Source organism: Ochotona curzoniae, unplaced genomic scaffold (genome assembly GCF_017591425.1).
Source record: "Ochotona curzoniae isolate NIBS_2020 unplaced genomic scaffold, NIBS_Ocur_1.0 contig_21, whole genome shotgun sequence".
Lineage (NCBI taxonomy): Eukaryota > Metazoa > Chordata > Mammalia > Lagomorpha > Ochotonidae > Ochotona > Ochotona curzoniae.
The window spans coordinates 6,757,125-6,778,119 of record NW_024465322.1 but is presented as its reverse complement, the minus strand read 5'-3'; the positions used below and the strand labels follow the sequence as shown (position 1 = coordinate 6,778,119).

The 20,995-nt window shown below is 48.6% G+C and overlaps 1 protein-coding gene across 1 annotated transcript in view; it reads right to left on the bottom strand.

Moving 5' to 3' along the window:
• CSGALNACT1 (chondroitin sulfate N-acetylgalactosaminyltransferase 1) overlaps positions 1-20,995 on the bottom strand; it is a 56,089-nt gene that overhangs the window by 16,281 nt on the left and 18,813 nt on the right. Inside the window, exons 2-3 of the mRNA XM_040971306.1 lie at positions 16,678-17,513; positions 343-559 (exon numbers count right to left, since the gene is read on the bottom strand). Of these exons, the coding sequence (XP_040827240.1) occupies positions 343-559; positions 16,678-17,251 (791 nt within the window). The 5' untranslated portion in view covers positions 17,252-17,513. The remainder of the gene's footprint in view (positions 1-342; positions 560-16,677; positions 17,514-20,995) is intronic.

The following is a 20,995-nucleotide window of genomic DNA, read 5'->3' as shown; positions in this document are numbered from 1 at the left end:
GGGTCCATCACACAGCGATGTGGCCCTACACCAGAGACAGCACCAAGCCCAGGCTGGCCAGGGACAGGCCTGTGTGGTGCAGCAAAACACTGCGCCTCCACCCGGCCAGCTCTGGGCAGCTTCCCAGACACAGTCACCTTCTCCATCACACACCTACACCCAGCCTGTCTGCAGCCCAAGTCTCCTGCTGTGACAGTTGCCTGGGGCAGCCATAGCTCCTGCAGTTCTCATGGGGTGGCATGCTGCGGTCCCAGAGGAGACAGGGAGAATGCAGACAGCTAGGCTGTAAACATTGGGACCAGGGGAGGGTCAGACCCTGGCAGACGTGTGGCTGGCCCCCACCTGAAGTTCTGCATGAACTGCCGGAACTTGTCGGCCCTCCTGGCCAGCGGCACGATGACATTGATGAGCGTGTGCGCCATGTCTAGCTTCTCCTTCTTCACCTTCAAGATGGGGCCGAAGGGGCGGAAGAGGACGAGCCGTCGGAACTCATGCTTGTGGTCCCCTCTGAAGGTGAGCTCGTACAGCGTGCCTTTGTCCCTCTCCGTGCGGTAGATCCCTGCAGGAGAAAGAATGAAGGATGGCTTGTAAACATTCCTCATGGATGCCGAGTGCTTTGTTGGCACCCAATACTTTAAAAAAAAAAGTTGTGTTTTTTTTTTTTATTAAAGGTGAAGATAAAATCTCTACATCTAATAATTATCAGAAGGCTCAAAACAGCACTCCTTAAAACTAGCAAAAGTGAGGTTGTGCACAGTGGGTTGAATCACCATGTGTGACAGAGACAACGGTCCTGACCGCCCTGTTACTGCGTCAGGGTAGAAATGGTGGCCCGGTTACTTGGGTGGCTGCCACCTGCGTGGGAGACCCAGATGGAGGTTCCTGGATCTTGATTTTAAACTGGCATTGGCTTGGTCTTAGTGGCCATTTGGGGGTGAACCAGTGGATGGAAGATGCAGGAGGCCAAGGGCTGGGTCATCCTCCACTGCTCTTTCAGGCCATTAGTAAGGATCTGGATAGGAAGTAGAGCAGCCAGAACTCGAACCGGAGCCCAGAGAAGGTGCTGACTCTGCGGGTGACGGCTTACTATGCGATGCCACAAGGCTAGCCCCTTTATTTCTTTTCTTTTTAAAAATTATATATTCACTTGAAAGACAAAGAGACAAAAAGAGGGACTGGAAGAGGGATGAGAAGAGAGAAAGAGAGCTCTACTTGTTTCACTCCCCCAAATGGCTGCAATAGTCAGGGTGGATCAGGCCGACACCAGCAGCCAGGGCCTCTATCTGGGGTCCTAACACTTGGGCCATCTTCTGCTTTCCCAGGCCATCTTCGGCTTTTCCCAGTCCCTTCTCAGAGAACGGGCTCTTTTCCTTTTTAATTTTGTTTTTTACAGCTTTGTTTTATTTATTATTTGAAAGGCTGAGCGACACAGAAAGGGAGAGACAAAGATAGCGTTCGTGCCCGACTCATTCCTTAAATGGCTACAATGGCTAGAGGTGGGCCAGGCTGAAGCCAGGAGCCAGGCGCTTCATCCAGGTCTCCCATACGAGTGGCACAGATCCAGGTACCGGGCTACCTTCTGCTGCTTTCCCTAGCTCAATAGCAGGGAGCTGCATCCGAAACGGAGCAGGTGGCACTCAATGTTTAAGGGGATGCCAGCGTTGCAGGTGGTTCCTTAGTTTCCTGTATCACAATGCTGGCTGGGCCAGCCTTAGGGGTGCACCTGTGTGACTGAACCAGGCTGCCCAGCCCCTGACCCTTGATGGCAGCAGCCTAACCCTTCTGCACGTGGCAATGAAGTTACAAACGGCTGCTGGCAGCTGAACCTGTAGATGAAAACGTGCGTGGGTGGGTGGCTTGTTTTCACAGGAGTCACCCTCTTTCCCAGCACTGTGATAAGGATCACGAACTTTCAAAGACGCAAACCCACACGGCTGAAAATACAGACAGCGAGACGCTCAGATCTGTCCCACGAGAGGGACCTCTGTTGGCAAAAATCCCAGGAAATGGGGGAAAATTCTACCCAGTGATTCCTCTAACCACGGGGATGGCTGTAACCTTTGTGGTACCCGCAGCATCCACCCAACATGACGGGGGCATGCACTGCCAAGAAGGCATGGGAGCTGGTGGTTCCCCGTGCAGCTTTATGCAGGGCTGAAGTGGCTTGCTCACGGCTTCCCACATACCACGCTAGGCTTCAACCGTCATGACCTCAACTCTTCAGCACAGCTTCCCCACCCTCTCATTATTTTAATGATGTCTTGTAGATCTGATTTTAGAGCCCTTGATTTCACCTCTTTAAAATACAATTTACTTAAACCTCTCTTGCAACTGCATCCACCCACCCTCTCTTTTTCTGTCTCTCTCTCCCTCTCTCTCTCTCTCTCTCTCTCACTCACACACACACACACACACACACACACAAGGAGGCACACCCACAGTCAAGTCTTTTTCCAATACAAAGGACAGCACTTAAGGAATCCTTTTGCCTCCTGCTTAAAGCTCCAGGGGTGATGGGGTCTAGGAAAGGTGGAGTCGGAAGGGGAGGCAGAAGCATCCTGGGACAGCAGTGGTCATGATGACCCTGTGAAGGGCAAGTGCAGGAAAATTCAGCCACGTGGGTGCCTTCCTGGGAATATTTGATGAAATGGTGGCATTTCACATACTATGCAAATTAGAGGTCAAGATAAGTACTTCGGAGATAGCTCGGATCTGCTCAGATGCCTGGCTGGCCCCTCTTACCCCCTTCCTGTCTCCCACAGGTGCTAAAGGCTGCTCTCCAATTTGGTGCCCTAGCTCTCTGTACAAGCACCCCACTCTGTCTCCCAGGGGCCACACTCTAGAACTTCTACGGGGGTAGCGCACCTGCTGCTACCCACAAAACATCCTTGTAGTCAGCCCCAGAGAATCTTCCTTCAGTAGCAACAGGCTCACCCAAGGGCAGGTGCCTCTGTCTGTCTTCAGCTCCAGACCTGGGGAAATCACGATTCTCACGAGCCTTACTCAACACGTGCCGGCACACAGGCAGTGGTGAGTGGTGCATGGCCAAACCCCGACCTCCTGCCTGCAAAGTGTTTTCTCTTTAATCTCAGGAGGTCCGCTCATGCTCAGGCATTCTCAGCTTTCCACATCAGAGGTCCTGACTCTCCCACATTCCCACACAAGCCCTGGTGCTGCAACCCTCTCCCACCTAGCCCCTGCCTCCAGGCCCCATAAACCTGCCTGAAGAGCACCTCTCAGCATGCTTTCCCCAGCTCGGAAGCCCCTGACAAGCTGCTCATCACCCAAGACACAGGTCCTGTGTTCACAGCACGTCATGCTCCTGCCTCGTGTGATGCTGGCAGACAGAAGAGCACACATAACTCCTCTATAGAAACTAGGGCTCTTGTGTGCTATGGCTGGGAATGTCCGGTGGCACAGCCACCATGGAAAACAACTCCCCAAGCAGCTGCAACAGCCAGAGCTGAACCGATCTGAAGCCAGGAGCCTAGAGCCTCTTCTGGGTCTCCCATGTGAGGGCAGGGTCCCAAGGCTTTGGGCCATCCTCAACTGCTTTCCCAGGCCACAAGCAGGGAGCTAGATGGGAAGGTGGGCCACCGGGATTAGAACCGGTGTCCAAATGGGATCCCGGCTCATGGAGGCGAGGACTTTAGCCACTGAGCTACCATGCTGGGCCCTCTTGCAACAATTTAGGCAGTGAGGCAGTGGTTGGAAGCTTTGTCCATCTGCACATCTATCTGTCTCACACTGCATCTATTTATATAAATTATATAATAATAGTGGCAAGATGGGATTCTTTAGGACCATCCCTCTACAGTGCCAAGGAGAAGATGAGAACAACAAGAATAAAGCCACATGGTTTAGCAAGAAAGGAGAAGGGTTTGAACCCTGAAGTGGCAGTGAAGATGAGGGGAGGCGGGAAGAATTCAGAGCCTGGCATGTAGGGGAAAGGGGCTTACTGATTCTGTGATGGGTTAAGTTCTGATGTGATCTGAGAAGTGTGAGTCAGCCTGACGTTCAGACGCAGACACCTGTGTCCAGGCTGCCTTCCCACGTAGGTGAAGACATCAGACGGGGTGCGTAGGAAGGGGTTGCAGGATCAGAAGAGGGAGCCAGGACATTTAAAAGTTTTCCACACTCTCGCATGTAGTGGTGTACTCGCAAACAGAGGCCAAGGTGTGTGGATAAAGAAACATACTGCACAAACACAATGAAATACTGCTTAGCCTGGAAGCCAGGCCTCTGCGCACGTTTCTCCCTTGGGACTGTCTTGAGTCGGGCAGACCCAGACTACCACCTGTTCACAACCCCAAGTGCAGAGATTCTCTCATGCATCTTCAAGGGCTGTGGTATGTGTGTGTTCAAAGAAACAGCAAACTATTTCCATATTCTAAGAAAATGAAGGTTAGAAAGATGCCTCCCTGGACACAATGGAGTCTGAGGGGGCAGGTGGTGAGGGCAGAGGCGATAACAGAAAGAATTTCAGAACAGACATCCGGGAAGTCAGAGCACTACCAGGCTGCTTTTCTCAAGAGTTGCAGGACTTCCCCTCAGGACCCAGGGGAAGCATCCAACAGGATGTTTGGAAAAGCAGGCAGTGTATTCCATAGGCTGTGCTAAGGAGCAGGTGTTAGAAAGTCAAAGTCTCAGCTATTGTTTTAGGCCAACCATTAATCTTGCCCATGCACAATTCCTTAAGTAACTTTCCACCAAAATAGAGAAAGGATATAGAGTCTGCAAAAAAGTTCATAGAAAATGTGTATGAAAAACTAGGCATGAATCTCATTGGGGAGGGGGGGGCACTAGACTAAACTTATCTATTAATTTCATCTTTTTTTCTATGAACATTTTGAAGGTGCTTTGCACAGCTAAGTTGAAATCTGCATTGCACCCGATGGGGTGTGTTTTGCAAACCACATTCACAAATGTTATCTAGATAAGAAAGTACCAGTTAAAAGCTCTTCGCTAATTTCCTTTTATAGATGGGTGAGTTGATGTTTTGGAGTAAGTTAAATAAGTAACTGGTCCAAGTTACTTGTTCACATGATATGCAGGCTGATGGAGATACGGAACTGTTGCTTTCAGAGCAACACCCTGGTAAAGCTTCCTGCAGATTAGTGAACCTTGACATCAGAAACAAGTCTATAACTATATTCTGTTGACTTCCTTTTTTTAAAAGGAAATCATTTGTTTGTTGCAAAAGCAGTTATATAGAGGCAGGGAGGGACAGACATTCTCCATCTGCTGGTTCATTCCCTAACTGGCTGCACTGGTCTGACCCAGGGACCTGGAACCCAAGTGGACAGCAAGGGCCTAAGTACTTGGATCACCTTCTCTGATTTTGCAGGAGAATGAGCAGGCAGGTAGCAAGTAAAGCAACTAGTCTTGAACCAGCAACATTATAGGATTCTGGCATCACAGGTAGTGTGTTAATCTGCCTGGACTGATTTTTGATAAGAGGAAATCAAGGGACTGTCACTGGTATAGTGGGTAAAGGGACACGTAGACACCAGTTCAAGTCCCACATGCTCCACTTCTGATCCAGCTTCCTACTAATGAGCCTGGGAAAGCAGCAGAGGCTAGCCCAAGTGTTTGGGCTCCGGTTCCTAGGGGGGGGAGACCTGATAGAAGCTTCTGGCTCCAGGTTTTAGACTGGCTGTGGCAGCCATCTGTATCGTGAACTGTACATGAAAGATCTCTTTCAGTCTCTCCCCCGCCTCTAATTTATCTTTCAAATAAATAAATCTTTAAAAAGGGAAATAAAGATGTCTCAAAAATTAACATCAACTTTCTCTAAGGTGTAACAGAAAACAGTATGAGAACTTAGCTCCGAGAATAGGATAATTTACTGATTTGGTTCAATGACATTAATTGCTTTAGGATACAGGATGAACATTAATATCTATTTCCACATAGGGCTATTGTGAATATTAACTCCATTAATCCATGCAAAACAAACATGCCTGGTATACAGGAAGTCCTCTATGATGCGAGGAATAATAAGCACTCTTATTGCCATTATGATGATGATGTCATTACGTTTTGCTCCATTAATCATTTAATGTATTACTGCCCTTAGTCAGACATGTCAGAACTAAACTGGGAGCACTTCCCTCGCTGTACTGGCATTAATTAACCACGCTTAAAAACAGAATCCCATGACTCATTTCTTAAAGTTGCCACTGTGAGCCCAAATATCTGATATCACAAATTAACATACATAATACCAGAGTCAGGCTGATGCTTTAGCAATGTCATAATACGGTTTGTTTACCAGCTGTTGCTTGGGAAATCCATTTCCACTAGCAACTGAAAGTGCCCCTTCTCCTCATAGACCATGACCTTCCATCTGACTGTTAACTACCCATCCAGGTTAGTTACAGTCTGTATCATGTCATACTAAAAGAGGACTTTCCAGACAGTGATGGCCAACAGCCTATGCCAGAGATTTCCAGTTTAATCCTGGTTCACACTGACTTCGTAGCAACTTCAGTAAGATAGCTAATGGCTTAGGGTCCTATGCTGTGGTCATAAGAACTGGGTCACAGCATACTTTCAAAGCATCAATATTAACTGTTTTGTGTCTCAAAGAAAGCCATTAATTGCATCTCTTAGAAGCATTGATTTTATTCAATGGATTCATCTCATTAGTCAGTGGTGGAAAGTGATTTCAACTTTACAAATAGGTTTAAGACTGAATTGACTGGCAGTTTGGGGGAAAACTTGTGTGTATTCCTGAGGAAATTCTAAAATATAGCAAAACCAAAGCAAGCTGAAGATAACAAACATAATCCTAAACCTACAAATGGATCCCAGCATGCTACCACACAAAATATTACTCTCCCTGGACTCCTCTGTGCCAATGGAACTAAGATAACAGAACCTGGGCTAGGTATTGTGTTACACCAGTCACTGCCACTTGTGATAATGGAATCCCTTCTTGAATTGCCGGTGGAAGTCTTGCCTGTTCCACTTCCGCCCCAGATGCCTGCTAATGTAGCATTTTTGGAAAGCAGTGGAAGGTGGCCCAGGTGCTGTCTTAATAGCTGCAGCATGGGTGTGTGGAATTCCTGGTGGGCAGAGGTTCAAACAGTATATTACCTGACACACCAAGGTGCTCACCACAAACAGACATAACATAATGTGTCGTGGTGCTTGTAGCATCAAACACATGCACCGTAACACAAAGCCACCCAGCTTCTGCCTGGGACAGAGGGATGACCATTTCTGGGATAGGACTCAGATCTTCCTCAGAAGAAAGTTCCAGGTCCACTACACACACACACACACACACACACATACATACATGGATGAGACCCCCCCACCAAAGTTCCCACAGTATTAACATAGCTACAATGAATCTTGCCTAGAAAACTTAAGTGCATAATACTGGATTCCTATTTTAGCCACTAAATCAAGAGAATTTATAAAGACCTCTTGGTCAAGTACTCATTGATAGTTATTTTTAATTTAATCTCTTAGTAAACCCTAAAATAAAAATGCACTTCGGTTATATAATTACTTGCCATTGTAGACATAAACTCTAACACACCAGTAATTATCTTAAGCCTAAGTGATCCATATGTACCAATTAAAGAAGAGAAGTGGATTTAAACAAAAAAAAAAATACTGTTTACAAGAAACTCAGTTCAAAACCAACAACATAGCCAAGCTAAAAGAGGAGGAGGATATACCACCTAATCACTCACTTTAAAAAGAAGTGGTTATGGGGTCCCTGGGATGGTTGGGAGGCTGGGTGGGGCTTCTTCCTTTGTCTCTCCTTCCCCCAGATACAGGAAGGAAAAAAGAGCATGTGGAAACAATGGTCTTACCTACTTTCCTGTCCAGAACTATTGGGGTGCTGCTCTTACCTCTCCCCTTCTCCAGCTATGCCTCTAGATGGAGATACTCTCAATCCATGGTCCTAAATGGCTCCTGGGTCTGTGGAACTGAGAACCTGCATTTTTAATTTTATCTTGAGGTTTTGCATCCCAACACCCCAGTGTGGTATGGTACGATTGGCTCTCTGTGCTGGGCAGCACACCGTGGGTCACGTCTGTGCTGTGGGATGCCATTTTCTCTACTTCCTTCTCTCGTTCCCTGCCATAATCTTCCTTCTGCCCCCAATGCTCCACTAAGAACATTCTAATCCATTCCTCTTTAGAGAGCATCAGTGACTTCCTGGAGATAACTTCTAGTAGCTTCCTAGAGGTAACAGCTTCTCACCTCGCTCGATCTTGCCCCAGCAAGATCATGCCCACTTGCTTTCTCATCTTGGCTTTCGAGGTGCCTGTTGCCCCTGGCATTCTGCCTCCCTCCCTGGCTTCTGCCATACGGGCTCTCCTTCAGAACTACGTCCCTGTGCCCATCCCCGAAGTAGGATTATCTACATAGACACAGCCTGAGGTCTCTTCACGCTACAGTTATTTCCACACAGACTTTCATCCATCTTCCGGTTGAAGCTTTCAGCAAAGCCCTCATAAGTCCCTGCTCCAGATGCAAACCCATATTCCCACGGTCTGGGCCATCTTCCTGAGCACTCGCACCTCTTGCAAATGCCTCTTTTATTCCCGGGTCGGTCAAGGGAATCCCCTGTTTTTCAACTCTGTGATTTTCCAGTTTGGCTGATGGCTATTACCTCTGCCAACTAGAACAGAAGCTCTGTAAGTCAGGCTCTAGGCCTGGGTTTTCACTTGTGTATTTCCAGTGTCTGGTACACAAGGCGTGCTGGTGATACTGTGGGATCAGCAGAAACCCCAGGCTGCCTCCCCCTCAGCACCTGTGTGAGCCAATGCAGGGACTCACAGTATTCCTCCAAGGAAGCCCAGGCACAGAAATCTTTTAATCATTATTTTGGGAAAGAGGGTCAGCCTCCACTCAGATGCCAACTCCAGTTTTTAGATAACACTTGCCTTCTGAAAGAATTAACTCCATTTTTTTTTCCCAAACTGACAAGCCTAAAAAGTTTAAATTTTATTTCTGAAAGCTTCTGCCGTAACATTGACTCATGTTCTGCCCCTGAGGCCCATTCATCATGTTAATATCCTAAAATATAGCGCTGCTGTAGAAAGACAAATAATCTCACTCCAGCCAACATCCCAATGAAATCATCTCGCATCCCAATGGCCTGAAGTGATGAGTTCTCGTTCCTGCTGCTCTTGCTTAGTCAAGCCAGATCCTGAGCCAATGAGTGTCGGTGGCCACCTAGGGTCCAGGACGGGGAGGTCCCAGGGATACAGTTGAAGGTAGAGCAAGGGTCTGCCCAGCACACAGTACTCCAGGTGCCAAGCCCCTGGTGTGGAGCCTGAGCAAATGTCAGGGGTGAAACTGATGATGAACTCGGAGCTCAGAAACTCAAACCTAACAGCCATCAGTGTGATGAATGCCAAATCAATAGGAATGATGAGTAAAGTGCCAGGGAAGAAATATCATCATCAGGCTTTGGAAGGCTCCACTCCAATGGAAACTGTGGCCTGGGCAAGGTTGCCATCAGAAACTTGATAAGATGCTGGCTTTGTGTTCAATGTTCACAGGGGTGGTTTGACACCAAAGCGCCTTCCTTCAGGTCCAGGGTACAGCCTCCCCTAAACTGTAAAAACACTACAGAGATCCCCCAGTCACTGTGCTTTGTGATCAAAGGTGGCTTGGGTATTTCAGAGTAGAAAAACGAGAAGGAACAATCTCACACTGCCAGGCACACCACAACAGACTTAAGTACAGATGGAAATTCATTCACAGTCAACATGCCCCACGTTATACACTTCTCAAAAAATGAATTCTCATCCAAACACTCTCTATGTAGAAAACCATGATTAAAATGCTACAGATACTTCCAAATGACATGGGTCACCATAATATTAACACAGTTAAGAGCATAATGCCAACCTATGAATGAAATGTGTCAGAACTTCCTTGTTGATAGGGGCCAGCATTGTGCTGTGGCAGATAAAGCCACCACCACCTGCAGTGGCAGTACTCCATGTCAACACCCAGCTGCTCTGCTTCCATTCTAGCTCCCTGCTAAAGGCCTGGGAAAATCAGCTGAGGACGGCCCAAGGGTTTGAACCCCTGTCACCCACGTGGCAAAGCTATATGAGGCTCCTTGCTTCTGGCTACGGCCTAGACGACTGCTGTCTCTTGTGTGCCTTCTGGGGAGCAAACCAGCAGATGGAAATCTCTCTCTCCTTTGCTCTCATTCTCTCTGTACCTCTGTCAAGTAAATAAATAAATCTTAAAAATCTGTTAAAGAAAAAAAAAACCTTTCACTGAAAACATTCAGTTTATAGTAAATGATGTATTTACTGGAGATTTGAGAAAATCCAGTGTTTATTTCTGAGGGTATGAGGAGCTAGAAGGAAGGAGACTTAGGCGGTAGAGTTAGGATGCTTTGGGATCAGGGGTTTCCTGGGACACCCAGAGTGCCTGATTCAAGTGCCAGGCACCACATACTTCCAATCTAGCTCTGAACAACACATCTGGGAGGTAGCAGAAGCTGGCCCAAAGTACTTGGGTCCCGTCACCTACCCATGTGGGAGACCTAAAAGGTGCTCCTGGCTTTGGCCTGGCCCAGCCCCGGCTGCTGCAGGCTTTTAGCAGGTGAACCAGCAGGTGGAAGGTATTCCCCTATTGCTCCATCTTTTAAATCAATACAAATAAGGAAAAGACACTGACATTTCTCTCTGGGGTAATATAAAAGCATCCAGGCCTACCAACTTTCAGAGGTTCTGGCTTTCAGTTCTTAGTCTGTGTCTCAAAAGAAAAGTTCATTACGATTCTTCTCATCACCCTTTCCTTTGGTTTCAGAGGACATCTTCCTCCTCTCTCAGACCTGTGCTCTAGTCCACACCTCCATTAAATGTTCTGTGATCATTAACCTAATTAACAGCCACACTCTAGGCACTCTGCTGGTGTGAGACCTTTAGGGTGTTATATGAAATGACCCCTGGTCTCAGCGCAGTGTGGGGGGAGGTGGTCCCGCTTAGTCAACGAACACAGAGCACAGATGCTATGGACCGGAAGCAGGCGGGTGCACTGCGCCACCCGCTCTGCCACCTTGTACCTTGACTGACTCCCTAGACAATGGTATCTTCCCCGAGCCCTGTGAAGCATGCTCTGACATGAAACTCAAATCAGAAAACACTCCTGTAGCCTTTTTGCTAAGAATACCTGGGCAGCCAAACTGGACCACTATGATGACACAGTCACACACTAGCCCAGTGTGTCCCTACCAACGCCTCTTCCCACACGGGTTCATCAAAGGACCGACTGCCTCTGTGGACAGATCACTGCATGGACCTGCTATCTTCATGGCAGTGACCATCTGTCACCACCTGATATCCCCTCGCCAGAACATCCCCCAACGTCTGTGATTTGGGGATGCCAGCCAGCGCCAGTCAGAAGGCAGTCCCCATCCGCAGCCCTGCTCTCTCAGCTCATTTCCAAACTCCTCTTTGGGTCGCGTGCAGAACACTGCTAATTTTAGCACTCTAAATATACAGCCCAGAGTGCGGACTGAGCTGTAAATGGAAGGCCATGGATGCTGGAGGCTGTGGCAGCTCACCCTGGTTTCACACACTGACTGCCGGGTGTATTTTAGGAAAAGGAAAAGAGAGGGGACAGACAGACTAGTGATACAAAAAAGGCTATTATGTGTGTCTTTTTTTAGAGGAGAAAGGAAGAGGCATTCTGCCCTCTTTCCTCTTGCCATGTTCATTGGTAGCTCACTGAAGGACACCTGGGAGGGATACAAAGATTAGGAGATGCCACAGGAAGGGAACACTGTGTTCCCTGCCAGGTTCTGCCAGGCCTGGTTCTGCCAGGCCGGGGGCCACAAGCACACAGAGCCCTGACATCTTCTGCAGGGGCCCCTGGAAGGCTGCACCTGCTCCGACAGCCTCCACCACAGGGACCAAACAAACCATCCTGACAACGGCAAACATGGGGTGCAGGCTCCAAGGGGTTCTGCTGAAAAGGCGTTCAAAAGATTTTCTTCCTAGAACAGGCACAGCTACGCAGGTGGTCTCCCCCAGCCTGGTTATTTAGACACTGGTTAAGCCTCAGTTGTGACCTGCAATTTATTATTTCCTTTGTTTTCTTTCTTTCTCTCTCCTTTTTCTCTGTAACTCTGCCTTTCAGATAAATAAGTCCTGCAAAAAAAAAAAAAAAGAAGGAAAAAGAAAGAATTATGGGGCAGGTGAGAGAGAAAAGGAAAGGCCCATCAGATTGGAATTGTATCTATGAGCTATGCTGCATTTATTAAAGACCAACAGAAATACTAAATCTCTCTCTAGATGGATAGATAAATATAAACTAGGTTGTTGTAAATGACAGTTCCCCACTGTATGTAGTACCCTAAAACTATCCTATTATCTATCTAATCTACTATCCAAGGCTCCCCTTGTGTGATGACAATGGACTTTCCCACATCTGGCTTATTTCACGGATTACAATGTCCTCCAGTTGGTACAATGCAAACCAAAACCCTCCGGAGGCATCTTCTCATCCTGGTCAAAACGGCCAAAATCAGGAAAGTAAAAACCAAACAAAAACAGTACATGCTGGTGAGGATGTGGAAGACAGGGAACCCTGACATATGGCTCATTTGCATATGAGAATGCAAATTCAGTACAGGCATTACAGAGACCAGGATGGGGATCCCCCAGAACCCTAAAACCAGAGCCAAACAAAACGCCAAGAGCCCATCGCAGGGGAAACCCCTGGCCTCCCCTGAGATTCACTGGCATTCACAAGGACCAGGCTGCAGGAGCGCTGCAGGCTTTCAGCAGCAGAGGGCATGGTACATGGTGAGACATTCGTCAATCATTAGAGCAGGGTCCCTCTCAGGCTTCCCTCTTGGCATTTCACGTGTGTCTGTGCTGTCCACCGATTCTCAGAGGACATGACTGATTCTAAATAAGTTTGTGACATTAACTGAAGGGCAGCCAAAAAACACTCTTAGATTCCATCAGCTCTCTATGCAGCCAATGAGTCTGCCATTTTTCATCAAATTCCGGTGCAATTTCATTGTGGGCAGAGGTTACAGAGATTAATGCTTTCATTAAGCACAGAAGGAAGGCCAAAGCACACAGTGTGCTATTAATAAACTTTACTTATTGACCATAAACATATTCATAATTCAAGGAAGTTTGGTCATGAACTTGAAAATGAATAATGTGTTTACACTGTAATTTTATAGGAACATTGGTAACTAGTGAGAATTCTTCAGAAAATATCTAGAAGTTTACAGGATTTCAGAAACAAAACGCAAAGTGCATCGGGGGCAGGGAGCACCTGTTTGGAGACGCACTTATGTTGCGTGAGAACACCAGCTCCATCCTAAGATCAACCACACCTGCCAGTATAGAAATTCAGTGTCTCCTGAGTGGATCAGTATCCCAGAGGAGTCAACTTCCTGTCTCCTCAACTATCTGCACGTTCTGGTCTCCATACTCAGAATGCACCTGCTATGAGTTTTCTGGGATCTAATACGAAGCCCCAACCTCCTTCCGGAACCAATCCATTTGAGCCAAGCAGGTCAGGGACCCTGCTGGGACCCGCTTGCTGACTGATGGCAAGCTTCTCCTGGGTCCTTCCTGATGCCCCCCGTCTGACTTGGTCTTGCCCTTAAGGCTTTCCTGATTGGCATATTCCACTCCAACACCAGCTGGAATCCCAGTAGTGTTCCAACTTGAGGCTGTCCCCTCCCTGTGCCTGTGCCTCCAGCTGACCAGTGCCCATATGCTGAAATGCTAAGCCTCAAAGTAGTGGTAGCATATTTGGAAAGTGGTTTGCAAGTTCAAAATTCATAGCCCTGGTCGTCAGTTGATGATGACGGCAAACAACATAAACAGATAATTTCTATAATTTTTGTCTGTTGAAAATTTTTATAGTGAAAGGAAGACTCGGGTCTTCCTTCCTTCAGCAGTTACCCCACCTCTCTGCTCAGTGTGGGTGTCCACATCAGAGGCTTATGATTCAGCATGCAAGTAGTGGGAAAGGCCTCTTCTTGAGAAAACCATCTTACCAGTAACATAAACAAACCTCTGCATTAATGGCCGTAGAAGCCTGGGACGACCACCCTTCTTCCTCTATACCTGGTTGGACAGTCAGTGGAGATCAAGGAAAATGAAAATAAGAAGCCTCTTCACTCAAAAAACTATGAAGCATGTCAAGGTCTCCTGTGACACTGGTTCTTGAGTCCAGCTTGGGATGCTTCTAGTCTCAGACTCCTGCTGGAGAAGGGCGGGGGCCTGGATTCCCAAGGCACCGGGTGACTTTCTGTGATGCTCTGCAACAATCTGCTCTACGAAGTGAAGCCTCAGGTGTAGACTCCTAGCTCTACATTCACACGGACAGCACGGTGGCGGTCATTCCAGAAGACCTTGCCCAGGGATGCTGCCCCACCCACTTACACACCACTTCCCTTGAAGATACAAGATGAGAATTAGTTGTTAAAGATCTTTCTTATTTACAAGGCAGAGTTGCCAAGACAGGTACAGAGAAAGAGAGAGAGAGAGAGAGAGAGAGAGAGAGAGAGAGCGAGTCTTCTACCTGATGTTTTATTCACTCAAACAGCCACAATGAGTAGGGCTGAGCCACAACAAATCCAGGAGCTGGGCACTCAGTCAGGATGTCTTCCATGGTTGGCGGGGGCCCAGATGACTTTGCCATCCTCCACTGCTTTCCCAGGCGCATTAGTAGCAGGGAGCTGGAGTAGAAGTGGAGCTGGTGGAAGCTGGCTTCGATGTGGAATGCCAACATGAAAGGCAGCATCTTAACCTGACGTATCACAGTGCAGGTTGAGCACCATGAGGCCTGACATCCTCAGGCTGGCCCACCTACCGGCAAGTCTGATCCTGCCGTTTCCCCCAAACATGTGTGGTCACCCACTGTGCACAATCGCACACTTCCTTATCTCAGTACCAACATCTGAGTGTTTGCTGTCCTTATCATAATAGTCAGGGTTCCCACAGGTGTCCTGTTTTCCTGTAAAACTCTGGGAGTTTTAACCTGAAGCCTTTCCATGGGATGCTGTAATATTGTTCCAGCTCTTGGCCAGTGGAAAATAGATACAAAATCGGTTTCTCTGGGGTCGTGTTCACAAACATCAATTAGTTATTTGAGAGATACACTTTACAGTCTAAAGGTCTCCATCAAGTGTCAAACCATTACAGAAGGCAGATCTCAAACCAGACTTTTACCACTCCTTCTTTCTCCTTAACTAGGGACAGATAAAGAACTGTGAGCCAGGATTGAAAAAGGTCCTTGAAAGCAATTTAGTCCAACCACTTCCCTGAAGAGAGAAACAGGAGCTATAACTTCAGGCCACTGTTCATCCAGTTGATGATAAAATGCCTCGAGTGCCAGGAATCCCACTTTGCGTTCAAGTGTCACTTGTCAGAGGGACTCCTACAGCTTGCCCTTGCTGGTAGCATCTCCCACAACGCCTCACTTTTAGGAATCAAGACCATCTTCATGATCATGTGTTACTGACATGAATCAAAGAAATGACACAAGCCATAATGCTTAGGACAGCTACATCCATCTAAAAAGGTGTAAAGGGTTTTTGTGATAAAACACAGCGGTGTGGACTCTTACCAACCCTGGAGGACACGACTGGGTTATCTGCCTCGAGCTGTCTGCAGTGTGTCCACACCTCAAGCAGCACGGGCAGCTGTCACAAGAGGCTCACATCGCAGAGAAGGGGCACAGGGGCAAGAGACTGACACCTGCGCTGTGTGAAAGAGAGGGCTTGTGGATCCTGATACGGACACAGAAGAGCAGGCAGATGTTGAATATGCAGGCAGAGTGAGACCCTTAGAAGCAGGTGGCGCTGTGTATGTTGGTGGCTCCAAATTGCACATGCCGGGGGACAGTGGGAATGTGAATTTTTTAAAATAATGTGATGATCTTCCCCAAGGATCAGCTAGCAAGGCAATCTATGTGGAAACACTTCAGAAACCAGAAGCACAAATTCATGTTCTGTCCCATCATCATCTTCTCAACCCTATTCAGAGCTCACCATGTGTCTCTACAGGTGGAGGCAGGGTATACCACACCTTTGCAGTATCTCATGAGAAATGGGTTAAAACCTGCACACTCAAAGCTTACTCTCATTAAAGACTTTTAAAGATGTATGCATTTATTCAAAAGGCAGAGTGAAAGAGTGGGGGAGAGACACAAAGAGAACTGTGTCTGCTGGTTCACTCCCCAGGTGGGGCTGCAACAGCCAGGGCTGGACCAGGCTGAATTCAGGAGCCTGCAACCCTATCTGGGTTTCCCACATCGGTAGCAGGGGCCAAGACTTATTGAACTGGCTCTAAGAATCTGAAAGATCATAATACACCAAAAATATTCAGCTTAAGTAAAAAAACTAAATATCTTAAGACAGAAAACTATTCAGAATCGAGGCCTAATTGTGGGCAGACGGGGTTTCTGATGTGTCTGCCTTGCCTACAGCCTTGGGAGATGGTGGTCTCATGACCCACAGAGGAATGGGGTTAGATGAGCATACCTGAATTAGCAAGAAACAGATGTCTCTGAAAAATAAAAAATCTGCTTCTTCCTACTGGGCACCAACCATGCCACAGCCCAAGAGGGCTGATGTGAGCAGGGACTCAGAGTGGGGACCCCAGGGCACCTCCCTTGCTGCTCCCGCCCTTGCCCACATGTTCGCACCTTCTATGAAGTCCTGGGCCGTGTAGGGCCTCCGATTGGGGCCGCTCTCTGCGGGGTTGTTGAGGGCCTCCACTGCCGACTCCACCGCTTCCACCAGCTCATCGCGCTTGTCCTTGCGCACCGGCTTCTCCTCCGGGTGGCGAGTCAGGCCGGTCTCCAGCTGGTACACCTTCTGCAGAGTGAAGCTGTCGAAAGGCACGGCGGCGTACTCAGTGGCCAGTTTGACGCCCGTGTGCACCTCGGCCTTGTCCACTTGCGCGCGCAGGAAGGCCAGCAGGTCAGGGCGCTGCGGTGGCGGAGGCGGCTGCTCCACGCGGCCCTGCAGCTCCTCCTTGAGCTGGGCAATCTGCCGCTTGAGGCTGCTCACGTAGTCCCGGTGCTGCTCCTCCCACTCCTGCAGCGCCGCCTGGTAGCCTTCCTTGCCCGTGGGGCCATTGGCCCTGGGAAGCCCCAGCCGCTCATCACCACCCTTGGGGGTGCAGGCCAGCATGTAGAGCACAGACAGGGCACAGCACAGCAGCACCAGCAGCAGTACCAGCCGGGACACCCACGCCAGCACCCAGCGGCGGACCATCGTCACTCAGGAGGCATCCCCGGGGGGTCCGCGTTAGGCCTCGCAGGAGAGTGGATGCCGGGGTAGCCATGCGCGGGCTCCATCCATGTCCTCCTTCTAGAATGAGCTCCGGGCCCTGGAGTGAAGCACGCCGCTGCACAGCTCTCCTTGGGAAGCACTCTCTTCCTCCAGGTAGCAGTCTTGCAGGAAGCAGAACCTGTGCCCGTGCACCTGCATTCCTGGCTGGCCTAGTTCTCTTGTGGAGCCTCAGACAGGGGCGCACCTGCGTAACAGACAGAAAGGGGCTTGATGAAGAGGCTGACGCCATGACCGCGGGTCAACACACCTCTCCCCGGAAAGTGCTCCTCCTCTGGAAAGTGCTCCAGGAAGACAACCCGATACTGCTCGGTGTAAATCAGAACGCAGAACATGGTGCGCACAGCTGGGGCGATGCACGAAGGAGGCAGGGGAAGGAGGCAGACACGGCAAGGTGTGAACAGCAGGTCCCAGGCAGACTGCTTAGCTTCACACCTTACGTGCATCGTGTACATTCTGCAACACAGCCAAGTACGGGACAGTTCAAAGGGAACGAGCAAAACTTCAATGACCTTGTAATTACAGTCGGGGGGGGGATGAGGGGAACCTGTCAGCCAGGGAGTGCCCAGCAGGAGTGCAGCAGCTCTGTGAGCCTGCATTGTATTCACCTGTGTGCACCCCAGAAAGAGCACTGGGGTTCCCCAGGCTTTCTAATGAGGGGCTGGAGGTCGGCATCTGTGAACTCAAGGTGTGAGGGGGTACAGTAAGAAGGCATGAGCGGTAGATGTTCCAGCTCACCCTCCAGGTGTGTGTGTGCAAACACAGATGACGCCATCGTGTGTGTGTATGTGTGTGTGTGTGTGTGTGTGCAAGGGAAGCTGAGGGAAGTCCAGAGACCAGAAACACCGTCATGCCAGGCTCCCACCCCAGGCATATCACCTCTCCAGGCTCACTGCCTGCTCCTCAGAAGTTCTTAGGAGCCGTGGCAGAGCCGGTTAAACCACCTCTTCCGATGCCAGCATCCCATATGAGCATCCATTTTTAGTCCTGACTGCTCTACTTCTAATACAGCTCCCCGAGAATATGCCTAAGAAAGCAGTGGAAGATGGCCTACGTGCTTGTGCCCCTGCAGCCACGTGGGAGACCCGGGGGTAGCTCCAGGCTCCTGGATTCAGCCTGGCCCAGCCCAGGCCATCGGCAGGCATTTGGGAAATAGACCAGCAGATGGGTAAATAAATCTTGGAAACTCTCACGTCCATCACAGGGCCTTTCAGACTCCACTGCTGACATGCTCAGTCATTGCCATGATAACTCAGTTCTTCTTTGCGTACTTATCATCCAACCCAGACATCCTCATTCCGGGCCAGCAGTCATCTCAGCTTTAGCTTGGCTGTTCTGTTTACTAACAGGAAAAAGGGCCGGGCTTCTGGGCAACTCAGCCCCTGGGAGGAGAGAGAAAAGGGCTCCCTGGCCATTCTAAGTGAAAGACACGAGAAGTGGTAACAGGCACCCTTGTGGTTATCTGAAAATTCACCTGCTATGCCGGTGCCCTCACATGGGGGATGCTATTTTGTGACCCAGCAGAAATGCATCTTGCAGAACTGCTAGCAAGATGGTGCGATGCTCAATTTCCCATACAACTTCAACGCTTAACCTCTCCTCTCGAGTATCTCCCTTGGCCCAAGGATTCTTCCTCCAATAGTTTAGAACAATACATGATTATTAGTGCTCTGTTGAAACTGCGTGCTTTAGCCCTAGAAGCCTTTTTTTGCCTGATGAAAATCTTGAGATTTGTATAATTACTATAATTCTGTGATTAAAAACATCTCAGCTTTGTTGTTCAGGCACCTTGCTGTTTTTAATGAAATCTCTCATACGCACTCCTTACAGCTAAGTATTAAATTAATGAAGATATGTTACCATATTATTCTGCCACTTAAAAGACGTTTGCTTTAAATAGGTTTTCATTAAAGGCAAAATAAGCAAATTAAAAAAAAAACAATATGGAATGTTCAACTTGATTTATTTATGGTGCAGTCTTCTTAACAGTTTTAAATGGAATAACTGTTTGTGCATAATATGTTGAAATTATTGGCTAACTGAAGCAATTTATTAAGATTCTACTTAGAGAAATTACTACAGTGGCCAGCATTGTGGCACTGCGGGTAAAGCCACTGCCTGCGAGGCCAGCATGGGTGCTGGTTCGTGTCCGAGATGCTCCGCTTCTGACCTGGCTCCCTGCTCCCGGGCTGAGAAAGCAATAGAAGACGGTTCAAGTGTCTGAGCCTCTGCAACCCGGATGAAGCTCTGGGCTCCTGGCTTTGGCCCTACCTGTAAACCACGGCCTTCCCTGCTATGACCTCCATTTTGTCTGCCTCCTGCTTCTCTGCTGTTTCTTCTAAGGCAGCCTCTTTTCAGACCAGATTGATTTTGCAGATAAAGACACTAAGACAAAGTTAATTACTTGCTCAAATGACCCTTCAGCTACATGGCAAAAAAAACAAGTATCCCTGCTTATATTTATTAAGCTTTCTTTGAAAGGCAGAATGCATTAGAAATCTTCCATCTGCTAGTTCACTCCCCAAATAGCTGCTAAAACCCCGGACTGAATCAGGCCATAGTCAGGCGCTGGGAACCCAGTTCTGGTCTCCAGCTATTTGTGGTATGACTTGCATGAGCAAAGCTAGAATCGGGGCTCAAACCTAGATATTCGATAGAGTTAGGGAGTGGGTGTTCTAATCAGCATGATGACATAAGGTTTGAAGGAGTTTCCTCAGCTGGAGAGGGCGAATGCTGGCGCAATGCCAGTATTGCCCAGATGTTTATTTGCAAATTGGCTCACTGAGGAGTGAAAACACAGCAAAGCACAGCTTTGGCAAACACCCCAGAGCTTCAATCGGAAACTCAGACAAAAGACGAAGAACAGCGACCACCACCTGCACGGCAGACACGCCCAGAAAGGCACGCGAGCTGTGAAGCAACCAAGGACATGCAGAAATAGGACAATGCACCACCTGTCACATGGGCCTGCCCCGCCACACCGCAGCCTCTTCACAGCAAGCACACCGCCTTCAGGGCCGACTGCGGACCCTGCCAGACCCACACCTCCTTTGGAGCACACGGTCCTAATTGCAGAGTTGGCAAAATTGCTACATCAATTTTTCCTTTTTTAAAGCAAGCTGTTCCTGCTTTTGCAGACAGAGTTCAGACTAAAACATCCACTCCGGGAGGCACCATTATCGCTTTTATCTGCCCTGTGATGGACACTGGGAACCTGCAGAAACTTCAAAAGCGATCCGTTTTGAGCAAAACACATCAGGAGGTGATAATCAGGAGGAAAAGAATTTCTGATTTACGTAAGAACTGCAGTCCACACCCTGGTCTGTTCTCGGCCAAACGGAGCTTGTTTTTCCTTCCCAACACCCTTCTCTTGCCACCGATTCCCATGCCCAATACATGCTGCCAACCCTTACCTATTAGGCCACATGTATTCTGAGGCCCTCCTGTGCCTGAGCCCTGGACCCTGAGACCTCCCTGCTGATCACACCAAGCATCAGCTAACACCACACCACACTAACATCAGAACCCACGGAAGGCTGGTGTGACGGTGTAGTGGCTTCACCTGCCATCTCTAACACCAGCATCTGATCGGAGTGCCAGCTGGAGTGTCAATCACTCCACTTTCCATCCGGCTCCCTGCTACTGCACCAAAGCAGTAGAAGATGGATC